Source organism: Stegostoma tigrinum, chromosome 39 (assembly GCF_030684315.1).
Source record: "Stegostoma tigrinum isolate sSteTig4 chromosome 39, sSteTig4.hap1, whole genome shotgun sequence".
NCBI classification, from domain to species: Eukaryota; Metazoa; Chordata; class Chondrichthyes; order Orectolobiformes; family Stegostomatidae; genus Stegostoma; species Stegostoma tigrinum.
This window is the reverse complement of record NC_081392.1, coordinates 14,254,402-14,281,191: the sequence shown is the minus strand read 5'-3', so window position 1 is coordinate 14,281,191 and position 26,790 is coordinate 14,254,402. Positions and strand designations below refer to the sequence as shown.

The following is a 26,790-nucleotide window of genomic DNA, read 5'->3' as shown; positions in this document are numbered from 1 at the left end:
TGTTCCCAATTCCTTCGCCTCCGCCGCATCTGCTCCCAGGATGAGGCATTCCACTCCCGTACATCGCAGATGTCCTCATTCTTCAAGGAGCGGAACTACCCCCCTGCAGTGGCCGACAAAGCCCTTGACCGCGTCTCCTGCATTTGCCGCACCTCATCCCTCACACCCCGCCCTCACAATAACCGCCAAACGAGAATCCCCCTAGTCCTCACAAACTACCCCACCAACCTCCGGATACAACACATCATTCTCCGACACTTCCGCCATCTACAATCCGACCCCACCACTAAAAACATTTTTCCAACCCCACCCTTGTCTGCTTTCTGGAGAGACCACTCTCTCTGCGACTCCCTTGTCCTCTCCACACTCCCCTCCAACCCCACCACACCCGGCACTTTCCCCTGCAACCATAGGAAGTGCTACAACTGCTCCCACACCTCCTCCCTCACCCCAATCCCAGGCCCTAAGATGGCTTTCCACATCAAGCAGACATTCACCTGCACATCCGCCAATGTGGTATACTGCATCTGCTGTACCTGGCGTGGCTTTCTCTACTTCGGGGAAACCAAGCTGAGGCTTGGGGACCGGTTTGTGGAACACCTACGCTCAGTTCGCAATAAAGAACTGCACCTCCCAGTCGTGAACCATTTCAACTCCGTCTCCCATTCCTTAGACGACATGTCCATCCTGGGCCTCCTGCAGTGCAATAATGATGCCACCCATAGGTTGCAGGAACAGCTACTCATATTCCGCTTGGGAACCCTGCAGCCGAATGGTATCAATGTGGATTTCATCAGCTTCCCTCCCCCCACTGCATTCCAAAACCAGCCCAGCTCGTCCCCGCCTCCCTAACCTGTTCTTCCTCTCACCTATCCCCTCCTACCACCTCGAGCCGCACTTCCATTTCCTACCCACCAACCTCATCCTGCCCCCTTGACCTGTCTATCCTCCCCAGACTGACTCCCACAGCTACCTGGAACACACCTCCTCCCACCCACCCTCCTGCAAAAATTCCATCCCCTATTCCCAATTCCTTCACCTCCGCCGCATCTGCTCCCAGGATGAGGCATTCATCCCCATTTATTTCAGAATCATCTCCCCATCCCCCTTTTCTCATGAAGGGTCTAGGCCCGAAACATCAGCTTTTGTGCTCCTAAGATGCTGCTTGGCCTGCTGTGTTCATCCAGCTCCACACTTTGTTATCTCACATTGCCAGGGACTTGGGTTCGATTCCACCCTCAGGCGACTGCTTGTGTGACGTTTCCACATTCTTCCCAGGTACTCCGGTTTCCTCCAGCCAGTTTGAAGATGTGCAGGTTAGCTGGATTGGCCATGCTATGTTGCCCTTTGAGTCCAGCGACATGCGGGCTAGGTAGATTAGCTGTGGGAAATGCGAGGATAAGGTGGGATGCTTTTTTGAGGGTCAGCGTTGACTCTTGCACAGTGTAGGGATTCTGTGATTCTTACCTACCCTGTAGCTCAATGCAGAGAACTACCACCTTCTCAAGGGACAACTCAGGAAGTGTAGGAAACATCAGCCTGAAAAGCAATACTACTTCCCAGGAATTCTTTCTAAAATAATCTTTTCTTAACAGGTGATGTTTGCAGAGCTATTCGTTCATGTGCGTGTGTTTGTTCTGCAAAGATTGTGCATCGATGCCTGTGAAGCCACCAGCCTGGCTGTTGCCTACATTACAGCAGTAACCTCACTTTATAAAGTGACTTAGAACATTCTGAGATTGCGGCAATAGAGAAACAAATGCAGGCCACTCAGCCCCTCAAACCCATCCACCACAATTCAATGCAATCATGGCTGATCTGTGACTCAACCTTTGATTGGTTAAAATTAACAACTGTTCATTTATCCTATTGGCTGGAGAGAGTTCCAAACCTCTACCAACCTTTGCATTGTGAAACGTATCCTTATTTCAATCCAAAAAGCCAGGCTCCAAGTTTTAGACTCTGCCTCCTTATCCAACAGTTTTTGAACGGTGCTATATAAATGCAAGCTATTGCATGTTGTGATATGCAATTGTTAGTTTAAACAAAGCAGTGTGAGGGACAGACAGTGACACAAGCATTAATGAAAATGACTGGCTCTATTCAGAGTCAGAGATATGGTGACATTTACAGTTTAAACAGACCGTTCAGTCTATCATACCCATGTAGCTGAAATTGACATGGTCACTTATCTAGACAAAAAAGATCGAAAAAAAAACTGCCACACTGGAAACCTGAAACAAAAACAGAAATTGCTTGAAAATCTCAGCAGATCTGGCAGCATCTGTGGAGAGAAATCAGAGTTAAAGTTTTGGGTCCAGTGACCCTTCTTCAGAACTGATGGTAGTGAGGAAAAGGATGGATTTTATACAGAAGATAGGGGTGGGAGGGGGGAGGAATAAATGAGAGAAAAAGAGTTGGACAAAGGAGTAGATGAAGACCAGCCTGGGAGAATGAATAGCTGTTAATGGGGACTATTAGTAGCTGAAATAGGGTCATGTGTGGTAGCAGCCCATGTATTGACAAGGCTTTGTGTGGAGGGGGTTGGGAAAAGATGCCTCAAGCCCTAATATTGTTGAACTCGATATTGAGTTTGGAAGGCATAGAATTCCCAAGCAGCAAATGAGGTGCTGCTCTTCAGCTGGCTCTGAGCTTCACTGGAGCACTGCAGTAAGCCTGAGACAGAGATGTTGGCTGGGGAACACGGGTGGTGTGTTGAAGTGGCAAGCAACTGGAAGCTCAGGGTCTTTTTTGCAGGCAGAACGCAGATGTTCTCCAAAGCGACCACCCAATCTACACTTTGTTTCTCCAATGTAGAGGAGAACGCACTGTGAGCTGCTACGCTTTCTCTCTCTTTGGGCTGTATCTCCTCCAGTCGTTTACTCCTCCCTGAGTTTCTATCTTCCGTGTAAAAAACATTATTTTCCTCGCTACCGTCAGTTCTGAAGAAGGGTTGCTGGACCCAAAATGTTAACTCTGATTTGTCTCCACAGATGATGCCGGAGCTGCTGAGATTTTCCAGCAGTTTCAGTTTTTGTTTTTGTTCATCTTAACATTAAAACACTCTTCCAATTAATTCCTATTCTCCAGAAATGTAACTGTTAAAAAATAGCTATCGACTTCATACATGAACACATGCTGCATCTGAGATAACAAAGTGTGGAGCTGGATGAACACAGCAGGACAAGCAGCATCTCAGGAGCAAAAAGCTGGCGTTTCGGGCCTAGACCCTTCATCAGAAAAGGGGGACGGGGAGAGGGAACTGCTCTCCCTATTTATTCCAGTTCCCTCTCCCCATCCCCCTCTCTGATGAAGGGTCCAGGCCCGAAACATCAGCTTTTGTGCTCCTGAGATGCTGCTTGGCCTGCTGTGTTTATCCAGCTCCACACTTTGTTATCTTGGATTCTCCAGCATCTGCAGTTCCCATTATCAAATGCTGCATCTGACTGGGGCTTCAAGCAGTCGTTTAACTTTCAAAGGACTTTGAGATTTGGGGACTATAGGTAAATTAAGGGTTAAGGCAGAGCCATTTGTCACTGAGAGTGGTAGAATATCTGCCAGCCTGTTTGTATAGCAATGTTCATCCCTTTCACCAGTGTCCAAAGGCATTTAGTAAGGCTGGGACAAGTAATTGCACATTCTCCTTCATATCTGTGACCTCTCAAAAGTGGCGCACATCAGTAAGCCATCAAGAGTAGAAGTCAAAAGACTGTTTCAACGCCCGATATGAAAATCTATTTAGTGCACAAGATTTATTTATTGTTAAATGAGCAGATATTGTCACCAGACTCCCTGGCAAAAGCAAAAATAGAATCACTAATTAGCCATTAACTTAAATTCACTCCTTTCGCACCAGAAGCATGGTGGCAAAAATGTGTGACATCTACAAAATGTGCTGCAGAAATTCACCTATGCTCCTTCGACAATGCCTTCCAAACACGTGATCATTACCATCTAGAAGGACAAATCTAGCAGAATTGAGTTTAAGAGCCGTGAGGTTATGCTGCAGCTCTATAAAACTCTGGTTAGACCACACTTGGAATATTGTGTTCAGTTCTGGTCACCTCATTATGGGAGAGATGTCGGAGCTTTAGAGAGGAGATTTACCAGGATGTTGCCTTGACTGGAGGGCAGGTCTTATGAGGAAAGGTTGAGGGAGCTAGGGCTTTTTTCATTGGAGTGAACAAGAATGAGAGGTCACTTGATTGAGGTTTACAAATGATGAGAGGCATAGATAGAGTGGATAGTCAGAGACTTATTCCCAGGGGGAAATTACTGTCACGAGGGGACATAATTTTAAGGTGACTGGAGGAAGGTATAGGGAAGATGTCAGAGGTAGGATCTGTACACAGAGAGTGGTGGGTGTGTAGAATGTGCTGCCAGCCGTGGTAGTGGAGTCAGATACTTTGGAGACTTTTAAGTGACTCTTGGATAGGCACATGGAGGATAGTAAAATGTAGGGTATGCAGGGTGGTTAGATCTTAGTAGGATAATAGGTCGGCACAACATTGTGGGCCGAAGGGCCTGTACTGTGCTGTACTGTTCTATGTTTGTTCTTTGCATGGGAATGCCACCCTCTGCAAGTTCCACTCCAAACCATCTTGACCTTAAAAAATGTTACTATTCTTTGAGTGTCATGGAATCAAAATCCCAGAACTCCAGTCAATGGTAGGGCTTTGGGGAGTGTTAGAGAACAAAGAGACCTAGGGTACAGTTCATACCTCCTTGAAACTGGGGTCACAACTGGTAGACAAGGCAGTGAAAAAGGCTCTTGGCAAACTTAATTTCATTGATCAGAGCATTGTGTGCAGGAATTGGGATGTCTTGTTACAGCTGTATAAGACATTGGTAAGGCCACATTTGGAGTACAGCATGCATTTCTGGTCATCTTACTATAGAAAGGATATTATTAAACTAGAAAGAGTGCAGAAAAGATTTACTAGGATCCTACCTGGACTGGAAGGTTTGAGTTATGAGGAAAGGTCAGATAGGCTGGGGCTATTTTCCCTGGAGCTCAGGAGACTGAGGGATGACTTTATAGAGGTTTATAAAATCATGAGATGCATAGATAAGGCATCAGCTTTTCCCCATAGTAGGGGAGTCTAAAATTAGAGGGCTTAAGTTTGAGGTGAGAGGGGAGAAATACAAAAGGGTCCAGAGGGGCAATATTTTCACACAGAGGGTGGTCTGTGTCTGGAACAGTTTGCCAGAGATAGTCATAGAGGCAATTGCAATTTCATCATATAAGAAACATTTGGACCGGTGTATGGAGGGATATGCACAAAGTGCAGGCAAGTGGGACTAGTTTAATTGTGAAAACTGAGTGGCATGGACAGGTTGGGCCGAAGGGCCCGTTTCCAAGCTGTAAACCTCTATAACTCTCTCTCCCTAAGAGTGGTATATTTCCAAGTCAAGGTGATTTGTGACTTAAGAGGGGAACTTTCAGGTGGTAGTGTTCCCACTTCTTGATGATATGTTTATGGGTTTGGAAGACCAAACAGTCATTCAAGACGGCAGGTCACCACCACAATCTCAAGGGCAGTTATAGACGGGGTAATTAATGCTGGCCCCACAAGCAATGCCCATATCCCCATGAAAAAAACATGATAAAGTTCAAATGCGCAACATAAATGAACAAAACGTGAAGCACTGGCTTTAACAATTGAAATATGAGAGACTGTTCTAATTCTACCTAATCAGCTGCCCTTAGAACTGTGCAGAATAAGAGAGGGTGATTTTGCTATAATTGGGATTCTGAATCCCTAGGGGAAAGATGGAGAAAGTTAAAAAAATGTCAGCCTGGATCCCTGTCACAAAGTATCTGCCCAGTTACCCACCTTCTTTTTCTAACTCCTCGCTGGCAAGTTTGAAGATTATTGCCAAGGCAGGATTTGACGCTGACTGTAATGTTCCCATAGTTGAATAGCTTGGTATCATTCACATTCTTAGCTTGCACAACATGTTTGAAGTGGATACCAGAGGGCTGGCCTATTAGCCACTGTTTTCAGGGCAGAGAAGACCCCTACACATAGGACGAATAGGGACTAAGTTAGAGTAAAAAGTTAAAAGTATCTTTCACCACGTCTGAATGTACAGTCAACTCCTTCTTTATTTTCACAGCAACAAAATTTCTAGTGTTAGTTGATTCCAGAGACTTGAGCACAAAATCCAGGCTAATGCTCCGTGTACCGAACTGAGGGAGTGCTGCACTCTCACCTTTCAGATGAGATTTTAACCAGGAGATGTTTCCCACAGTTGGGGTGTACAAGACCTGTTTCTAACAGGAGCTGGGCTGTGGAGGGTGGGGAAAGGGATTTGTTCTCCTCCCATGTCCTGGGCCAATATTTATCCCTCAATCAACATTGCCAAAAGTCAGATTACCTTGGCCTGGGTATCAACTTGTGCACAGCAAGATCCAACTAGCACCAATTAGGCAGCTATGTTCCCCTGCAATACTACAGCGACCAACCTGCATTCATAGAATAAAGTTCTTTGTCAACTGCCAAAGTGTGTCCTGAGGCCGTGAAAACTTGTCATACAAACACAAGTCTTTCTGTCAATAGCTTCTGGAAGGGGCAAACATGTTAGACACACCCTCTCAACAAAGCGTGACCCTCAAAATGCTATAGATGCTGGAAATTTGAAACAAACACAGAGCATGCTGGAGAAACTCAGTAGATCTGGCATTATCTGTGGGAGAGATAAAAATAGTTAATGTTTCGGGGAATGATATTCTCAATGACCAGGAAGTCCAAAACCAGGAATCACATTCTAAAGATATGGGGTAGACCTTTAAGGACAGAGATGAGGAGACATTTCTTCACTTGGGGTCAGTGAATCTATGGAATTCTCTGACACAGGAAACTATTGAGGCCAAAACATTGAAGACTTGCAAGAATGATATAGATATTAGTTTTTAGGATTGAAGGGATTAAAGGATATGAGGAGAAAGGGAAAGAGAGTACTGAGTTCGATGATGAGTCATGATCATACTGAATGGTGGAGCAGACTCAAAGGGCTGATGGCCTGCTCCTGCTCCTATTTTCTATGCTTTAATGATTCTAGGAGGACTCTTCTTGAGGACAGGGTTGGAGAAACTCAGGAAATCTAGTAGTATATTCGGACAGAGGAACATTTAACATTGTGTCCAATATGACTGCACCGTGCTGGAAAAGACATGATGACACCTTCGCACGCCCAACACAAGCCTGGACTGAGTCTCCTTTTGGGTGTAGACTCTAGAATCTAACCTCTCTGGAGGCTCGTCAAATCTCAGCATGCCAGGGGTCATTAACTGTTCGCCCAATTTTCCTAGGTTATATTTTTAAAAAGCCCTGGGAGGGTCATAGAGGTAGGAAACCTCACAACCTTTCTGAAAAGGTATGAGCACTCAAAATGTCATATCCTTAGAGACAATGGGGCAAGTGCGGGAAAGTGGAATGAGAGTAGATGGGGTGGGCACAGACTCAATAGACTGAAGGGCATCTTCTGTGCTGTATGACTCAATGAAGCCTCCCAATGACTCAACGAAGATGCGTCATAATTCAATGAAGACTCCCAATGACTTAATGAAGATCATCCATGACTCAATGAAGACCACCGCTATGACTCAATGAATACCCCCCGCCATGATTCAATGAAGAAATTTCATAACTCAATGAAGGGTCCCAATGACTTAGTGAAGACCCCAATAATTTCATGAGGACCGCCCAATGACCCAGTGAAGATCCCCAAAGACTCAGTGATGACCAATCCCAATGAATCAATGAACACTGTGCTATGACTCAATGAAGACCACTGCTATGACTCAATGAAGACGCCAATGACTCAATAAAGATCTCTCATGACTCAATGAAGATCCCCTCTGACTCAATGAAGACTACTCCCAAATAATCAATGAAGATTTCCCTAGGATTTAATGGTAATCCCCTTCCCCATGACATAATGAAGATCCCCTCAATGAAGATCACCCAATGACCCAGTGAAGACTTCCCAAGACTTAATGAAGATCCTCAATGACTCAATTAAGACTACCCCCCAGTTATTCAATGAAGACCATTTCCAACGACTCAATAACCTTGTGTGGGTTGGGGAGGACGGGGTGTTGCCTCAGCGGCATCCACAGCCTTCGACAGCCATCTCCTGGTAATTCTTGAGGACCACTCTCTCATCATCATCCAGGTACAGCATGGCGACGGGACTGAGCTCGGTGGGCACACAGCAAGCCTTGGGGATCTCGGTGTTCACTGAGTTGACCAGAGTCTGCACGATGGCATGGCTGGAGGAGTTCATGTGGTCGGCAAGCGGGAACCGGCACTCACCCTGGCAGTAGAAGGCGTCATAGCCTCGGGGAGCGATGATCCACTCGGTCCAGCCCACCCTCTCAAAGTCCACATACAGCGGCTTCCGTCGGCACCGATTCCGCTGCCGGACTCTGGCACGTGCCCCTTTCTTCAGGCTGTGCCGCCTGGGCCTAGAGCCCAGGGCCCTCCCGCCACCACCATCCTGGCCGTAGGTGACCAGGAGTGGCTGCCGGGGCTCCCCAGCATGTTCCTCAGACTCCCGCAGCGACCTGCCGACCCTCAGCCTCCCTCGGGACGTTGGGCCCGGCCTCAGCTCAACCAGGAAAGCCACCAGATCCCGCCGCTGCTGGTGTCGCCCCACTCTGGAGTTCATCACCGCCGGGCCCACCTCGAAGCTCTCCCACTGGCTCCGGTTACCAGGCAGCAGGCGCCTCTCCAGTAACCTGCGCCCTATCCCTCCTCCGCCTGGGGGCTCCAAGAGCTCGTAAACGGCCACCGCTTCCAGGCCGGGGCCGGCCCCGACCTCGGCCTCCCGGAATAAGCGGAGCTCGGCCGAAGTGACGTGCTCTCGGTCGGGGATGGTGGTCAGGTTGAAGACGATCTGGTGGAAACTTCTTCCCTCGGGATAGGGGACCTCCTGGGGATAACCTGTCATAAACCAAAAGGAGAAAGAAGAGAAAAAACACTCAATAACAAATTCTTTCATTCAGAGTAAAAATCTCCCTGATCCAACAGTTTTTTTCCTTTATTAATTCAGGGGAGGAGGGCCCGGCTGACGAGGCAGCATTTATTGCCCCATCCCTAATTGCCCCAAAGGGTATTTCAGAGTCAACAACATTGTTGTTGATCTGGAGTCACATGTAGGCCCAGACCTGGTAAGGATGGCAGCTGCCTTCCCTAAAGGGCATTAGTGAACCAGATGGTTTTTCCTGACAGTTGGCAACCGGCTTGGTCATCATTAGATTCTTAATTCTAGATATTTTATTGACTTCAAATTCCACCATCTGCTGTGGTGGGATTCAAACGCAGGTCCCCAGAATGCTATCTGGAACGCTGAATTGAATTAACAGTCCAGTGATAATACCACTAGGTCATTGCCTTCCCTAATTTAAAAAGAGCTTTCCTGGGATGTGGGTGTCATTGGCCCAATGATGATCATTCCCTATGACTCAAGGGAGACTATCCCCTTATGGGTCAATGATGACCACTCCTATGGCTCCATGGAGTCTGTCCCCTTTTGGGTCAATAACAATCATTCCCGATGATTCCATGGAGACTATCCCCTATGGCCCAATGACGACCATTCCCTATGGCTCCATGGAGACTATCCCATTATGGGTCAATGACAACCATTCCCTATGGTTCCATGGAGACTATCCCCTTATTGGTCAATGATAACCATTCCTTATGGCTCCATGGACACAATCTCCTATGGCCCAATAATTACCACTCTCTATGGCTCCATGGAGACTATCCCCTAATGGGTCAATGATGACCATTCCCTATGGTTCCATGGAGACTATCCCTTTATGAGTCAATAACGACAGTTCCCCATGAAGGTGTGTGATCACAGGGAGAACATTCAGCAAGTCAGTAAGCGTCCCATACCTAAGGAAGAATGTGCTGGGCTTGGATGGGAGTCCAGAAGACATTTATAAGAATGATCTCCTGGGGTGAAGGGCTTGTCATCTGAGACCGGTTTATGACTCTAGGTCTGTACTCGATGGAGATTAGAAGGATGAGGGGTGGGGATATCTTATTGAAATTTACAGAATACTGAGAGGCCTGCATAGAGTGGATGTGGAGCCGCAGGAGAGACAAGGACTCCATGGCACAGCCTCAGAGTGAAGGAACTGAGATGAGGAGGGATTTCTTCAGCCAGAGGGTGGAGAATCTATGGAACTCTTCCTGCAGAGGGCTGTGGAGGCCAAGTTATCGAGGCTATTTCATTCGGAAGGCAGGAGAATGGGATTATGAAACACGTCAGTCATGATTAAATGGCAGAGCAGGCTCATTTGCTCAATGGTCTAATTCACTCCTACATCTCTTGGTCTTTTATCTTTACCTTGCTGTCTCATTAGAGGGGCGACTGGTGGTGAGTTTAACCTGAGAGTCACCATGCCTAATGCAAGGGGAGACTTTCAGAAGAGGAGTCCATCCTGGTAACAGAGGGTGAGGGAAATGAATCTAACACTGTTGGCGACACTGTATTGCAAAGCAGCTAACTGAAGAAACCGAGACCCTAGAAAGTCAATAATTTCTCTCTACAAAGAAAATATGTCCATTTGGTTTCAATCTTGTCCACCCCTGATTCCACTGAAAAAGGTGATGGTGAGCCACTTTCTTGAACCACTGCAGGCCTTGGGACTTAGGGACATCCCACAGTACTTTTGGGAGGAAGTTCCAGGATTTTGAACCAGCAGCAATGAAGGAACGGGGATATCGTTCTAAATCACGGTATGGTGGGGCTTGGCAGCAAACTTGAAAGTGGTAGTAAGAGAGACAGTAGGAACTGCCGATGCTGGAGAATCTGCGACAACAAAGTGTAGAGCTGGATGAACACAGCAGGCCAAGCAGCATCAGAGGAGCAGGAAAGCTGACGTTTTGGGTCTGGACCCTACTTCAGAAATGGAAGTTCAGAAATTGAAGGTGGTAGTGTTTGCTTATGTCTGGTCAATCACACTGTTAAGATTTGCTAATGACATTGTAGGGTTAAGAGAAACAGGCGATGGATGTTAATTAGCTTCAAGCAAGCTGGGATTCTTGTGAAGTGGTATGACCCTACCTCTGAGCCAGGAGGCCTGGGTTCAAATCCTACCTGTTCCACAGGTGTGTAGTAACATCACTGAACAGAAAATATCCAGAAACAAGGAAGGCTGGGACACTGAGCGTGGGTGAGAGAGGACTAAGACTCAGCAAGTCAATCAACTCTCTCTGCAATGAAAGGAAAAGTACCTTGGTTTCTATATCACAATGTGACATGGGTTCTATTTACAGTCTTCCCATGCATCTGCTGCTCTTGCCCTTCTGGGTAGTGGAGCTTCTGAGTTTTGGGTTTGTATGGTACAGTTGAAGGAGCCTTGATGAGTTACTGCAGTGTATTTGGGGTACACCATGTTGCGAATGTGATTAACTTGTAATTGACCTCTGAAATGGTCCTAGCAAACCACTCAGTTCAGGTGCAATTAAGGATAGTCAACAAATGTCAGCCTTGTCACATGGAAGGATTCAACAAAGATTGCAATGGTACGCAACTTGGAAACGAGCTCCTTTCCTTTCCATTTGGGCTTCCTGAGTTATTACTGATTTGATTTTTGATTTTATTCCCATGTGTACTCAAGTACAAAAGTACAGGAGTACAGTGAAAAGTGTATAATGTTGCCAACGAAGGTGCCATCTTAGAAACAAGTACCCAGGTACAAAATCTTAAGAACAAGGTAGAAAGAAAGAACAAAGTTAAAAGTTAAACATTGCAGTGATTATAGCACAGTGACACCTTCTCAGTTTTAGGTAGAAAATAAAGCTGGAAATTCAAACATTACAGTCCTTATTAAGTGCTTAGCCATGATGGGACCTTACTTTGAGGAATAACCTCGAGACTGGAATCACGTGTTCCAATATTCAGCAACATAATATTGACCGTGAGTAAGCATTGAGAATCTGGTATGTCAATATTTGATTTAGGACAATTTCAAGTGTCTGATGAAGCTAGATGCACTGAGCATATGAATTATGTAGCAAATTGTGAATTCCATGAGATGAAACAGAAAATGACAAATTACACTTTTGCTATTCGTGTTTCTTCAAATCATCAATACAATATTGGAGAACTTGCATGGTAGCATGGTTCACATAGAGTCAGTCTAAAAAAAAAGGAGGGAGGAGATACTCACCTTTGAACTCCACTGCCCATGGCCTGTGCGTGGCAGAGGTTGTGGGTATCTAATTGAATATGTGTGATTGAGAAAAGTACTGTGAGGTAAAACGAATAGTCCAAAAGGAGAAGAACAGGCAGAGAGTTTGGACAGGATGTTTGGTTCTAGCAACTCACCCAAGTGATGGAAGCTTCGCACTGTGTTGGCGCCTCTTGCCTGTCTCCCCAAGTGGGCGAAGCTGGAATCCTGGACGCTGTCGTAATCCCCAGTGTGAAAGTAGTACAAATCACGCATGTACTGAGGGATGATGGTGGCAGGATTGGGCCTGGGGAGACGGCTCAGCCCCAATCTGCTCAACAGAGTCCTGTGGAGAGTATGGACCAGCTCAGGATCAGGCGAAGATAGTGCTGTACCTTCCTTCTGGCTTGCATCCGATGGCACTGTCCTCCCTCCTTCAGAGAATAAGCCGGCTTCTCCAGCTAACAGCACCCAGGCACACAGGACCACCATCTGCAGAAGACTAGCAGAGAGCATGGTGGAGCTGGAAGGCAATAGGCAACTGTAGGATTAGCTCAGGTTGTTGGTGAGCTACAAATCTCAAAAACTTTAAACTGGAGGGTTAGCAAACATGGGGAAAAAGACAAGCCTCACTTCTGATGTGGCAACAATCTTCACAACTTCCATTGTTCATTTATATAGCACCCTTCATGACCATAGGATACCCCAAAATGTTTCACACTGAGAAGGGAGAAAAAAAGACAGTAAAAGTGTAACTGAACATGTTGGCTAGACTAGAACCCCTACATCATGGAAGCTGACTACTTCAGTCCACACTACCTCTTTTGAAAGGCACCCCATCCCCCCTAACCTGCACACCTTTGCATTGTGGGAGGAAACCCACACAGATAGATACCTAAGGGTGGAATTGAACCTGGGTCCTTGGTGCTCCAAGGCAGCAGTGCTAACCACTGGGCCACCATGTCTCTGGGTGTTTAGGAGCTCCATTTTGAAATATACAAGTCAGACGGGTCAGTTTCATTCACCAGTTTTATTGTTTGTTTTTCCTCAAGGACAGTCAATCACATTCTATTCAATATGTTATTGGAAAAAATCAGACATGCTGTCAAGGGTTTTCATTTTGCACTCTCCAGGACAGAAACATAGGAACTCCAAATTTCAAACGAATTGTGTTACCAATTTTTACCAACAATTTTGAATTGTAGTTACTATTGTAATATAGATAATGTCCTCAAAGCAAGCTTCCACAAACAGCAATATGATTATGTCCAGATAATTTTTTTTGATCTGATTTGATTCATTATTATCACATGTACCTACATATAGTGAAACATTTTGTTTTGCATGCAGCACAGGCAAATCATACTATACAAAGTGCATTAGGGTAATAGAAAAGAGCGAGGAATATAATGTGACAGCTGCAGAGTAGGTGCACACCGAGTGAGATCAACATTAAATTTAAAATTTGAGAGGTCCATTCAGAAGCCTAATAACAGCAGGGAAGAAGCTGTTCTTGAATCTGTTGGAATTGTGAGGCTATGTTGAAGCTGTACAGGACATTAGTTACGCCACTTCTGAAATACTGCATTTAGTTCTGGCCACCTCCCATAAGAAAGATGTTGTGAAATTTGAAAAGGTTCAGAAAAGATTTACAGAGATGTTGCCCAGGATTGGCGGGTTTGAGCTATAAGGAGAGGCTGAACAGGCTGGGATTATATTCCCTGGAGTGTTGGAGGGGTGACCTTATAGAGGTTTATAAAATCATGAGGGGCATGGATAGGGTGAATAGCCAAGGTCTTTTCCCCAGGGTGGGGGAGTCCAAAACTAGAGGGGCATAGGTTTAAGGAGAGAGGGGAAAGATTTAAAAGGGGCCTACAGGGCAACTTCTTTATGCAGAGGGAAGTGTGTGTATGGAACAAGCTGCCAGAGGAAGTGGTTGAGGCTAATACAATCATATCATCTAAAAGGCTTCTGAATGGGTGTACAAATAGGAAGAGTTTAGAGGGGTTTGGGCCAAATGACACTAGGGATATCTGGTTGGCACAGATGAGTTGAATTGAAGGGTCTGTCGCTGTGGTGTACATCTCTATGACTCTATCTGTTTTTGTGATGGTGATAGAGGGACAAATATTGGCTGGAATGCTGAAGAGAGCTCCTGACCAAGGTAGGGGATCTCTCACCACCACCACCGCGCTCCCCACACCCCCCCCCCCACCCCCCCCACCCCCCACGCCCAGGGAGGATGGATGAAGCCAGTGTTTAATATAACATCAGCAAGATTTCACCTCTGGCCAGCTGGGCTTGGGTGTGTCAGCCTTAATTTTTCTGAGTTCAGGTCTCAGGTGGGTATGTTGCAACCATTGAACAGAGAAGAAACTCCCCTGTAAATGGGGAAGGTTGGGGCACACACATCTTATTCAAGGCCCCCAAGGAAAACAGTTTAAAAAAGACTTAATACTAGCAAATGGGACATGCTGGTCTGATTGTTTTGAAGTGTACGAGACCAGTCAGACTAGGATATCTCATTGAACAATTCCATTGAGGTCACTGGACCCCAAAATATTGACCCAGTTTTCTCTCCAAGGATAAGAACCGAAAGAACTGCAGATGCTTTAAATCAGAAAGAAAAATAAATTTGCTGGAAAGGCTCAGCAGGTCTGGCAACATCTGTGAAGGAGGAAGGGTCTGTTATCAGTTCTGAGGAAGGGTCACTGGACCCGAAACATTAACTCTGCTTTTCCCTTGACAGAAGCTGCCAGACCTGCTGAGCTTTTCCAACAAATTTGTTTTTGTTCTCTCCAAGGATCTGCTGAGATTTTCTAGCAATTTCTGTTTTTAAGTTCATTTACCAGTTTAACTGCTTTTTCCTTTCTTCAAAGCAATTTCCATCAGCTCGGTTGGTTTGCAGTGCAGTGTGATGCCAATAGCACATATTCAATTCCTGACACTGACTGAGGTCACTGTGAAGGTCCTGTTTTATCAGCTTTGCCTGAGATGTGGTGGCCCTCCATTTAAATTCGTTACCACTTGTCTTTCTGGAATGAGAGAGTGGCCTTCTGGGACAATGGCAGCTCTGCCTTTATCTTATTTATAGACTGGGGACTGCAGATGCCTTTTCTCCTTCATTTAATTGCATGTGTGCTTTCATACAGTTGAGCCAAAGATTGTGCCATGGGAACAAATTCAAGAAATTTCCAACAAAGTCCAGACCATGCTTTTTTTTTCATTTTTCCCCTGGGAATCAGTGTCTCTAACCACATGATTGGATTAGATCCCCTGTAGGCCCAACAAGTCCACACCGCCCCTTGAAGGATCCCACCCAGACCCATCCCCCTATAACCCACACATCCCTGAACGCTACGGCAATTTAGCATGGCCGATCCACCCTAGCCTGTACACCTTTGGACTGTGAGAGGAAACCGGAGCACCCAGAGGAAACCCACGCAGACACAGGGAGAATGTGCAAACTCCACACAGACAGTCGCCCAAGGCTGGAATCGAACCCGTGCCCCTGGCACTGGGAGGCTGCAGTGTTAACCACTGAGCCACCGTGCCACCCTAATTGTGTTTCCACAGTAGTGCCCCCATAGTAGTGTTTCCTTGGGGAGACAGCATTGGGAGATCCACTTGTGGAATTTCGGGACTCTTCCAGATTCCAAACTAAAATTACAGTGTGTTTCAGTGGTCAGAGGTCCTAATACATCAAGGTAATGGGTTATATTCTGTTATTGACAAGTCCAGATGAGAATTACACTTACTGGGACTTAACCTTGAGTGTATAGAGTGTATACAAGATAGTAAGAAGACCCATGGATTGTTATCAAACAACACTTGGCAGCTGTAGGAAGGATATTATTAAGCTAGTGAGGGTTCAGAAAAGATTTACCAGGATGTTGCTGGATATGAAAGATTTGAGTTATAAAGAAAGGCTGGATATGCTGAGATTGTTTATATAGGAGGTTGAGGGCTGATATTATAGAGGTTTATAAAATCATAAGGGGCGTAGATAGGGTTAATGGTAATTGTCTTTTCCCTAGAATGGGGGATTTCAAGACTAGGGGGCACACCTTTAAGGTGAGAAGAGAAAGATTTTAAAAAAGACATGAGGGGCAAATTTGTTTTATGCAGAGGGTAGCTCCTGTGTAGAATGAATTTCCAGAGGAAGTGGTGGATGTGGGTACAGTTACAACATCTACAAGGCATTTGGATAAGTACATGAAGAGGAAAGGTTCGAAGGGTTATGTGCCAAGAGCAAGCAGATGGGACTAGTTTAGTTTGGGATTATGGTCGGCATGGACTTGTGAGACCAAAGGGTCTATTTCCATGCTGTTTGACTCCATGACATAAGGAGATATTAAGACATGCAGCTAAAATCTTGGCCAAGAAAATATGGAGCATTAAAAAAGGGAGAGAGAAAAGGAGATTTAGGGAGCATATTCGAGGGCTTAGGGCCCAGTCAACTGAAGACCAATGGAATGATTATAATTGGAGATGCTCAGAGACCAGAATTGGAGGAATGGAGAGTTTTCAAGGCTGGAAGAGGTGACTTTTGTGGATCAGTATGGCTCAGGTGGGTTGAATGGTCTGTTTTTGGAGCCATTTGTTTGATGCACGGTAAAAGCAGCCTACTTCCTTCCTAAGTTGCTGGCTGCAGAGCTCTCTAAAACATCCCTGTTATGCACCAGCTTTCTCTACTTACTAGCCCGCTTAATTGTGGCAGCAGCCCTCTGAATTTAATGCAAGATAATCCCGAAGGCACTAACCCATGGGATACTGCCATTCCCTTCAGGAATTATCATCCTTCCACCAGGACCAAGCTCTGTGTCAACTGTCAGCTTCCTGCAATCCCACCACATGCTATCATTTCCCTTCAGGGCACAGTGGAAGATGACAGGAAAACACAAGCTAGGATTACATTCTGTGGAATTTAGAAAACTAGGATGGTTTTCAAGAAATTAGAGGGAACAGATGATGATATAACATTGGTGAGACCACATCTAGAGTACTACATGAGGAGATGGTGATGTCCAAAAAAGGAGCAAGAGTAGGCCATTCTGCCCATCAACCTTGCTCCACCATTAAATAAGATCTGATTGTAACCTTAAATCCACATTCCCATCCTGACCTTTCTCAACAGGAATCTATCTACCTCGGCCTTATTCTGCTTCCACCACCTTCTCAGTAAAAGAATTCCAAAGATCTATGACCCTTTGCGAGAAAAGGTTTTGCCACATCTCTGTTTTAAAGGGGATGTCCAACTGAGTAGAAGCATAGAGCTTCAGGTCAGAGTTGAGGAGAGTTTACTTCTCTCAGGGAAGTTGTGAGACTGTGGATTCCTCAGGTGGAGAAGGGTCATCAGATATGCTCAAGGTTGAGGTTCGATAGGTTTTTTGACTGACAATGGAGTTAGGGGTTTATGGGGAGCAGGTGAGCAAGTGGAACTGAATAGGGGTGTGGGTCTGCGTGGGATGCTCTTTGGAGGGTTAGTGTGGACTCAATGGGCCAAATGTCCATCTTCCATAAAGTAGGGATTCACTGGTGAATGCTCTGGATGTTCGCACAACGTTTACAGTGCAGACAGAGATCATTTAGCTCATCATGTCTGCACCAGCTTTCCCACACAACTCACTTAGTGCCATTCCACGACCTTCTCCCTGTAAACCTGCACATTCTTTCCTTTCCAGTAACAGACTAATCATCTTCTGAAAACCTCAATTGATTCTGCCTCGTAACATTCTCAAGCAGTGCGTTCCAGATCCTAACCAGTCTCTGCATGAAAAAGCTGTCTCATGTGTCACTGTTGCCTCTTTTGCAAATTACTTCAAATCCATGTCCCCCTCCTTCTCGATTCTTCCACCAATAGTAACAGTTTCTCACAGAATCACAGGCATGTTACAGTGCAGAAGGAGGCAATTTGGCCCATCATGTTTGCTCTGACTCTGCCTTAGTGCCAATCATTTTCCTTTTATTGTTCCCCATATCACCGCCCGTTGTTTCTATTTAAATAGTCATCTAAAATCTAAATCTACTCTGTCCAAGCCTCTCCTGGTTTTGAGCTATGTATGTGTGAACTCCTGGATATTTTTCATTCACTTTTGAGATGCCTGGACCAGCATTTATTACCTGTCCCTAGTTGCCCTTGAGAAGGTGGGGGTGAGCTGCCTTCTTGAACCGCTGCAATCCATGTGCTGTAGGTTGACTCTGTTAGGGAGGGAGTTCCAGGATTTTGATCCAGTGACACTGAAGGAATGGCGACAAGTCAGGATGGTGAGGCGTCCTTGCGAGGGGATGGTGTTCCCTGCTGCCCACGTCATTCCAGATGGTACCGATTATGGATTTGAAAGGTGCTATCTAAGGAACCTTGGTGAATTTGTATTGTGCATCTCTTAGATATTGCATATTGCTGCTATTGAATGTAAGTGGAGGGGACTGAATGCCCTACCATTCAAGTAGGTTGCTTTCTCCTGGATTTTCTTGAGTGATGTTGGAGCTGCACCCATCCAGGCAAGTGGTGGGAGTATTCCATCACACACCTCCTAACTTGTGCCTTGTAGATACTGAACAGGCTTTGGCAAGTCAGGAAGTCTGAAAGATTCCTAGCCTCTGACTCGCTCTTATAGGCTTTAGATGGCTAGCCCAGTTCAGTTTCTGGTCAATGGTAACCATCAGGATGTTGATAGTAGAGGATTAGATTAGAATCATAGAATCATATAGTGCAAATAAAGGCCAGTTGTCCCATCAGGTTTGCACCCACCCTCTAAAGAGCATCCAACCCAGACTCATAACTTCTCACCATAACCCAGCATTTTCCATCACCCCAGCTTGCACTTCTCTGGACACTATGGGGCAATTTCCCATGGCCAGTTTACCCTAACCTATACATCTCTGGGTTGTGGAGCATCTGGAGGAAACCCAACACAGGGAGAATGTGCAAACTCTACTTAGATTGTGTTCCCGCGTGGGAGGACTGCTGGGGTCTCTAGTGCTGTATGGCAGCAGTGTTAAGCACCGTGCTGCCCACTAGTTACCTAACACATTGCTCCTGAGCTGGCTTACGGTCCTGAGCCACTGGCAGAGGGACTGTCTCAGACCCTCTCAAGTGGGCACAAAAAAAGCCTGTCTCCTGTATTTAAAACTGTAACACATGATTTTTCAGTGTGCCGGCCAATACTTATCCCTCAATCAACAACACTAACAGCAGATTCTTGCTATGCACAGATTGGTTGCACGCTTCTGAGATTAGCACACTTCTCAAAGTGCTTCATGGGTTACAAAGTGCTTTGGGATATCTGGAAGTCATGAAGGGCTCTACAGAAATGCACATCTCTTCTCCACAGGATACCAAGGTCAGGCAAACCTTACTTTGGATTTAGTAACGTTGTAAATTGCCACAGTCCCAGGGGAAGCAGAGGCTACTCGCCACTGCCGGTGAGGTTAAGCAGAGGGTCACCACATCTGAGAGGAAGGGGCGAGGTCGAGAAAGTGGAGCTTCATTGTGATCTCATTCAGCACAGGAACTGAACACACGCTGTTGGTGTTACTGCGTCACAAACCAACCATCCAGTAACTGAGACAGCTGAGCCCCACGTGTTGAGATGGGACAAGGAACAACAGTGAATGAGAACAAGTGGCAGGGAGGGAGCTGGATGAAACTGGGGTTAGGGGGAAACAGAAGTTTTTTTAATATCCATTCATGGGATGAAGGTGTCACTGGTGAGACCAGCACCCCTAATTATTTATTGCCTGCCCCTAATTGCCCCAGAGGGCAGTAAAGTGATAGTAGGGGAACACTTTGAGTCTAGCAATCATAATTCTACTAGTTTTAAAATAGTCACGGAAAAGGATAAAAGTGAAAGACTTTAATTTGGAGTAAGGCAAATTTTAATGGTACGAGACAAAAAACTTTCAAAAGTTGATTGGAGTAGACTGTACGTAGGTAAAACGATGTCTGATAAGTAGAGATAACAAGGTGTAGAGCTGGAAGAACACAGCAGGCCAGGCAGCATCAGAGGAGCAGGAAAGCTGACGCTTTGGGTCTGGACCCTTCTTCTGTTGTTTATCTTGTTATCTCAGACTTCAGCATTGGTAGTTCCTACTATCTCTAATAAGTAGAAGGCTTTAAAAGTGTGATAGCAAGAGTTCAGATTCTTTATGTTCCTGTTAGAGTGAAAGGTAAGGCTGGTAGGATTAGGGAACAGTGGATGAATAAAGATACTGAGGTTCGAGTCAAAAATAATTACATGGTAGATATATCAGAACATGGTCAGCTTAGACGAAAGCATCTGTTCCTATGCTGCACGAGACAACCACATTGCTGTGAGTCTGGAGTTAATGGTGAGCCAGATTATCTTCCTTCTATCCTGAAGCAAATGGACTTTTCTAACACCCCATTTACAGTCATCATTAGACTCTGAATTCCAGAATTTTAATCTGTCAGGGTGCGATTTGAAACCAGGTCCCCATAACACTAACTGGATCTGTAGATTAGCAAACCAGCAATAACTGCCACTAGGCCACCACCAGCATATTGCTAGCTCACACCGACTGCACAAGTGGTCTCAGGGTCAAGGGATTTCAATGACATGGGGAGACTGGAGAAACCAGAACTGTTGAACCAGCAAAGGTGAAGGTGAGATTTAATGGATACTTTTGAAATCACATTTTTATAGAATAAATAACGAATAACTTGTCCACCCTGGTTGAAGGCTCGATAACCAGAGGGACACAGGCTAGAGGTAAGTGACAAATGAGTCAGAGAGAGAGAGATGAGAAATATTTTTAACACAGTGAGCTGTTGTGATCTTGCATGCCCTGCCCAAAAGGGTGATAGAAGCAAATTCAATTGGAACTTTCCAAAGGGGAATCAGATAAATAGCCACGAGGGGCAAGAGTAAATATGCAGGGCACTGGGTGGCTGATGCTGGGGCAGAGTGGAGAGCTTTTAACCTGCGATCTTGCTGTGCAGCTCTAAACTATCCATTGGAAAGAGTAAAGGGGTGTTAGGCTGAGGTATGATGGGCTCAATGGCTTCATTAGGTGCTGCAGGACTGCGTCATGTGTGAGCAACAGCTTTGCAAAGAAACCACATGATGTGCAGACATGACAAAATAATGTCAGTCATCTGTGACTCTCCCTCTCTCTCTTTCTCTCTGCAAAGTGTGTGTGCAGATTGCAAATGGGGTGTGGAAAGGACCAATATGTGTGATGGTTATAATCTATCTGACAGACATGGCTAAACTATCCCTTCGGTACATCAGGGGAACAGTCCGAGCACAACTGATAATAGACTTAATCTCTCTGACAGACAGAAAGACAGGGGTAATAGCAATTAAATACTTCAAATGAATGGGGATTGCAGCCAAGGGATCAGGACTGCACTCTGCACAGTGCAGTAGGTGGCCATTTGGTCCAGCATCTTCCTGCTGACTCTTCCAGAGAGCTTTCCAATTAATTCTGCTTGCCCTCCCCAATAGCCTTGCCCCTGTTGCCTGTTCTTCAAACATCACCCCAATTCCCTGTCTGAAAGTTTATCTCCTTTTCTGGCAGGGAATCCGGATTTAACATTCTGTGCACGAGCACTTTCTAAATCTGTGGATCCACCCCAAACAATACCCCCCCCCCCCCCCCAAGCTGGTTACCAACCTTTCTGACTGTTTCTGCTAGTTTCTCCCTCTCTAACAAAATCCGAGGTTTAGGGAGCGAATTCCAGAACTCGGGACCCAGGCAGTTGAAAGTTAGGGCTGCCAGTGGTGGAGAGATCAACATTGTGGATACCCAAAACGAACAAAATGCTATCATCTCCCCATCTGTGGGCAGGAGTGGTCAACTGCAGCAGGCGACCATTAAAGATACAATCAGGAGTATACCATTCACCCTTTAAACCTCAAACACCCATCAGTAAAGTGATAGCTGATCTGATCCAAGCCTCAACCCCTCCTTCTCCATACCCCTCCATTACCCTTGGCTCCCTTATCAGTCAAAACTCTAACACAGTCTTGGATAACACCCATAAAGAATAGAAGCAGGAGTAGGCCCCATCGAGCCCATCCAGCCTACTCCACCATTCAGTAGGATCATGGCTGATCTTTATCATGGATTCAGCTCCACTTGCCCGCCCACTCACTGCAAACCTTTAATTCTTTCACTGTTGAAAAATCTATCTTTGCCTTAAAAACATTCAAAGAAGTAGCCTCAACTGCTTCCCTGGGCAGGGAATTCCACAGATTCACAACCCTTTGGGTGAAGAAGTTCCTCCTCAAAAGGCTCTTCCTTATTTGAAGCTCTGCCCCCAGTTCTAGTTTCACATGCCTGTGGAAACAACATCTATCCTATCCATTGCCTTCATAAATTTTACAAGTTTCTATAAGAAACCCCCTCATTCTTCTAAATTCCAATGACTATAGTCCCAGTCTACTCAACCTCTCTTCCTAAACCAACCCTCTCAACTCTGGAATCGACCTAGTGCAATTCCCCTGCACCCCCTCCAATGCCAGTACATCCTTTCTCAAGTAAGGACCATTACTGTTGGGAGCAGAGAAATTCCTGCTCATCTCTGTCTTATTGGATATTTGGCGCATTGGATGTGGAGATGGACCTTCATTTTAAAGTCCCATTCAAAAAGGCTGTACCTTAGACAGTGCAACACTGTCTTACTGTGGAAGCTTTACAGGGAAGTGATTCCTACAGCACTTAATATAGGCTGCAAATCGAACAGCGGCCAAAGATTTAATTCCCTCTATCCCGAATTAACCAATCTCAGCATTACTGCCGCTACAGATGTTAGCTCCAGGCCTCTTACAACTCCTTCTGTGATGCCCTCACAGTCAAATATCTTCTTGAAACTTGCGTACAATTTACACTGCAATTTTCTCCGCATGCATCCGTACCCAAGTGAGATTCACTCACCTCGGGGAGCAGAGTGCGAGGTTGGAAGCGGAGAACATAATTTAAGCAAAATATGCATTTCCAGTTACAGCTCTAACTTTTCGTTGGGGTGGGGGGGTCCCAGCGGTTGAGATGTGAATTCACTGGTCTCTACCCCTCATGTTTCCACCGCAAACACTGCCAGTTGCAGAGGGGATCCAGTCTGGTGAGGAGTGGGTGGGGAGGTCAAAATAGCCTTAAAACAGAGGCAGTGGGGAGGGAGTGAGGGGCAGGTCTGACAGGCAGAGCGACTCACTGCATTAACAGATCCCCCCCCCCCCCCCCCCATCACCACACACACACACACACACACACACACTGTCACACATTCTCTCTCACACACACACACATACACATACACATACACATACACACACACTCTCTCTCTCTCTCTCTCTCACACACACACACACACACTCACACACACACACTGTCACACATTCTCTCTCACACACACACATACACATACACATACACATACACATACACATACACACACACTCTCTCTCTCTCTCTCTCTCACACACACACACACACACTCACACACACACACACACACAATCTGAACTGTCCTGCCACTTTAAAAGGTTCCCAATCAATGACTCCAGCACACATGCAAACATCACGAAAGACCCCCCAAAAAAGTTTCCATTTTAAAATGACAAGAGAAGGTTAAAAAATTAATTAAATTTTAAAGAAAACTCACTGAGTTCTGCCGATGTGTGAAGTCCATGGTTCACAATGTCCCAGGACGAGAAGGAAAATTAATTTCTCTACTCTGTGTGTCGATTAATTTTCAGAGTATGAGGGATCTTCACATCCAAATAAGACCCTTTTGTTTTTGTTCTAAAGAAAAACATTAGTCTTCCTTTATCACATTTCTCCTTTCAGTAGTTGTTATTCTCTTCAAAGCTGTTTTGCACTTTCTCTCCTTCCTTCCTCTCTCTCTCTCTCTCTCTCTCGTTCGTTCTGCGCTCAGTCCATTTAAACTGCTTCACACACCTTCCTGCTATAAATTGGCCAGACGCTGATGTCACAACGTGGCGGTCAGCCAACGATTCTATATCGCCAACAACAAAAAAATGCCTTGCAAAAGGAAAATGAAAATACACACAAATACACACGGACTAATCCCTGCTCGATTCTAATGTTGGAGGAAAGTTGCCATTTCAATGTATCCAACTCGTCAGATACTAATAGCATTGATGTGCTTCTGAATTTCGGGATGACCCTCATACTAGGCAGAATCATAAAATCTCTATACTTTGTGGAAACATTGTGGCCCATTGAGTCCACACCTACTCTCCAAAGAGCATCCCACCCAGACCCATTCCCCTCCCCAGTCCCTGTAACCCTGCATCTCCCATGGCTAACCCAACCAGCCTACACATCCCTGGACACTATGGGGGCAATCTAGCATGGCCAATCCACTCTAAAATGCCCATCTTTGGACCAGGATAAACCAGGAATAAGTGTTCCACTCACACTGCACTGCTACCTCATGGCGCCAGGGACCCAGGTTCAGTCCCACCCTTGGAAACTGTCTGTGTGGAGTTTGCGCATTCTCCCCCTGTCTGTGGGTTTCCTCTGGGTGTTCCAATTTTCTCACACAGTCCCAAAGATGTGCAGGTCAGGGTGGATTAGCCATGCTAAATCGCCCCATATAATGTCACAGGGATGTGCGTGCTGGGTGAATTAGCCATGGGAAATGTAGTGTTACAGGGATGGGTGGGGTTGAGGGCTGGGATGTGCTCCAGAGGGTTGGTGTGGCTTGTTGGGCCAAATGGCCTGCTTCCACACTGTAGGGATTCTATGACCCAGGGAGATTCTCCAGTACAGAAGATGAAAGGCTGAACTCAATCTTCCCCTTTCTGTACTTTGATCTGTTGAGAGTAGCCTCTGGGTTAGGGGGTCGGGGGGAGGGTGATTGTGGGCAGCAAGTAAACCATGGGAACAGGAGGAAGCCATTCATCCCCTCAAGCCTGTTCCACACCTTTCATTTAACCCACAGCTGCTCTTGCACCTCAACTGAAAGCATCTCCCGATTGACAACAGTAGCTGCACACTGCATGGTTCCATCATTGGGTAGAAAATGCAATAAGAATTCTGCAGGCTGTGAGAGACATCATGTGCAGGGGGTCCCTGATTTGTGAACATCCAACTCACAAACATTTGTATTTAAGAACCCAATCCCATGCAGGGGTGTAATTTTAAATATCTAACATATGTACATTTCCTGTACTTAGGAACAGCTGCTTTCTATTGCCCTGCATTGTGTTCCGACTTGCGTACAAATCAACTCATTGAGTGATAGAGCTGTACTGAATGGAAACAGACCCTTCGGTCCAACTCAACCATGCTGACCAGATATCCTAAATTAATCCAGTCCCATTTGCCAGCATTTGGCCCATATCACTCCAAACCCTTCTGATTCACATACCCAACTAGATGCCTTTTAAATGTTGTAATTGTACCAGCCTTCCCCACTTCCTTTGGCAGTTCATTCCATACATGCACCACCCTCTGCTTGAAAACGTTGCCCCTCAGGTCCCTTTTAAATCTTCCCCCTCTCTCCTTAAACCTATGCCCTCTAGTTTTGGACTCCCCTACCCTGGGGAAAAGACCTTGGCTATTCACCCATCCAAGCCCCTCATGATTTTATAAACATCTCTAAGATCACCCCTCAGCCTCCAACGCTCCAGGGAAAATAGTCCCAGCATATTCAGCCTCTCCCTGTATCTCAAACCCTCCAACTCCAGCAACATTCTTGTAAATCTTTCCTGCAACCCTCTCAATTTTCACAACATCCTTCCTGTAGCAGGGAGACCACTGTATGCAGTATTGCATAGGTGGCTTAACCAATGTCCTGTACAGCCACATTATTACATTCCAACTCCGAGACTCAATGCACTGACCAATAAAAGCGAGTGTACTGAACGCCATCTTCTCTGCCCTGTTTACCCGCAATTCCACTTTTGAGGAACTATGAAGGAGTCGGGAATGGAACCTATGACCTTCTGAGTTTCTGCAGCACTTTCTGCTTTTATTTGGAAGTCTATCAATCTCAGCTTTGAGGTTCCTAGCTTGCCTCCAGCCTCGAGCAGCTTTTGAAGGGAGGGAGAGTTTCAGATTCCCACTTTCCTTTGGGCATCGCTTCTGAATAGCCTGATTTGAATTTTTAGATTCTGTTCCCCTTATTCTGGTGTCTTCCCCCTTCCACCAGCAACACCCCCCCCCCCCCCCCCCCCCCCCGCACCACCCCAGTAGTCTCTGGTACCCAAGGCACAGGAGGATCACCTTTCCTCAGAGTTTGGGTGATGAATTATGTTATGCAGGTATAATGGTTTGGTGTTTTACATCAGGGACTGATCTGTTGACCACCCATGCATTTCTATCATGGATAGCAAGAACTGCAGATGCTGGAGTCAGAGACTACACAGTGTGGAGCTGGAGGGACATAGCAGATCAGGCAGAGGAGCAGGCAAATCTCTGAAGGAGGGCCTTGGCCCAAAATGTCAAATGCCCTGCTCCTCTGATGCTGCCTGGCCTGCTGCGTTCCTCCAGCTCCACACTGTGTTGTCTCATTTCCTTCAATGGGACAGGTTTTGAATAACTGGCCAATGCTGAGATCTCTTTGTGCCATGAGAGAAGCTAAAAGTCAAAGACTGTAC

General features: G+C 45.8%; 1 protein-coding gene across 1 annotated transcript; it reads right to left on the bottom strand.

Moving 5' to 3' along the window:
* Positions 1-3,410: 3,410 nt before the first annotated feature.
* On the bottom strand, positions 3,411-24,116 carry LOC125447634 (bone morphogenetic protein 2-like). The gene is made up of 3 exons (XM_048522209.2): positions 23,826-24,116; positions 12,355-12,719; positions 3,411-8,951 (listed from the first exon to the last, which is right to left on the bottom strand). The coding sequence occupies exons 2-3, from the start codon at positions 12,710-12,712 to the stop codon at positions 8,110-8,112; spliced, it is 1,200 nt and encodes a 399-aa protein (XP_048378166.1). The 5' UTR covers positions 12,713-12,719; positions 23,826-24,116; the 3' UTR covers positions 3,411-8,109.
* Between the last annotated feature and the right edge of the window lie 2,674 nt (positions 24,117-26,790).

What these genes read in the sequence shown, in the direction of transcription:
- LOC125447634 (XM_048522209.2), bottom strand. Translation starts at nt 12,712, where the DNA reads ATGCTCTCTGCTAGTCTTCTGCAGATGGTGGTCCTGTGTGCCTGGGTG. An exon ending in GCGAAGCTTCCATCACTTGG is followed by an intron (nt 8,952 to 12,354) that starts GTGAGTTGCTAG and finishes GGTTTATGACAG; the next exon opens with GTTATCCCCAGGAGGTCCCC.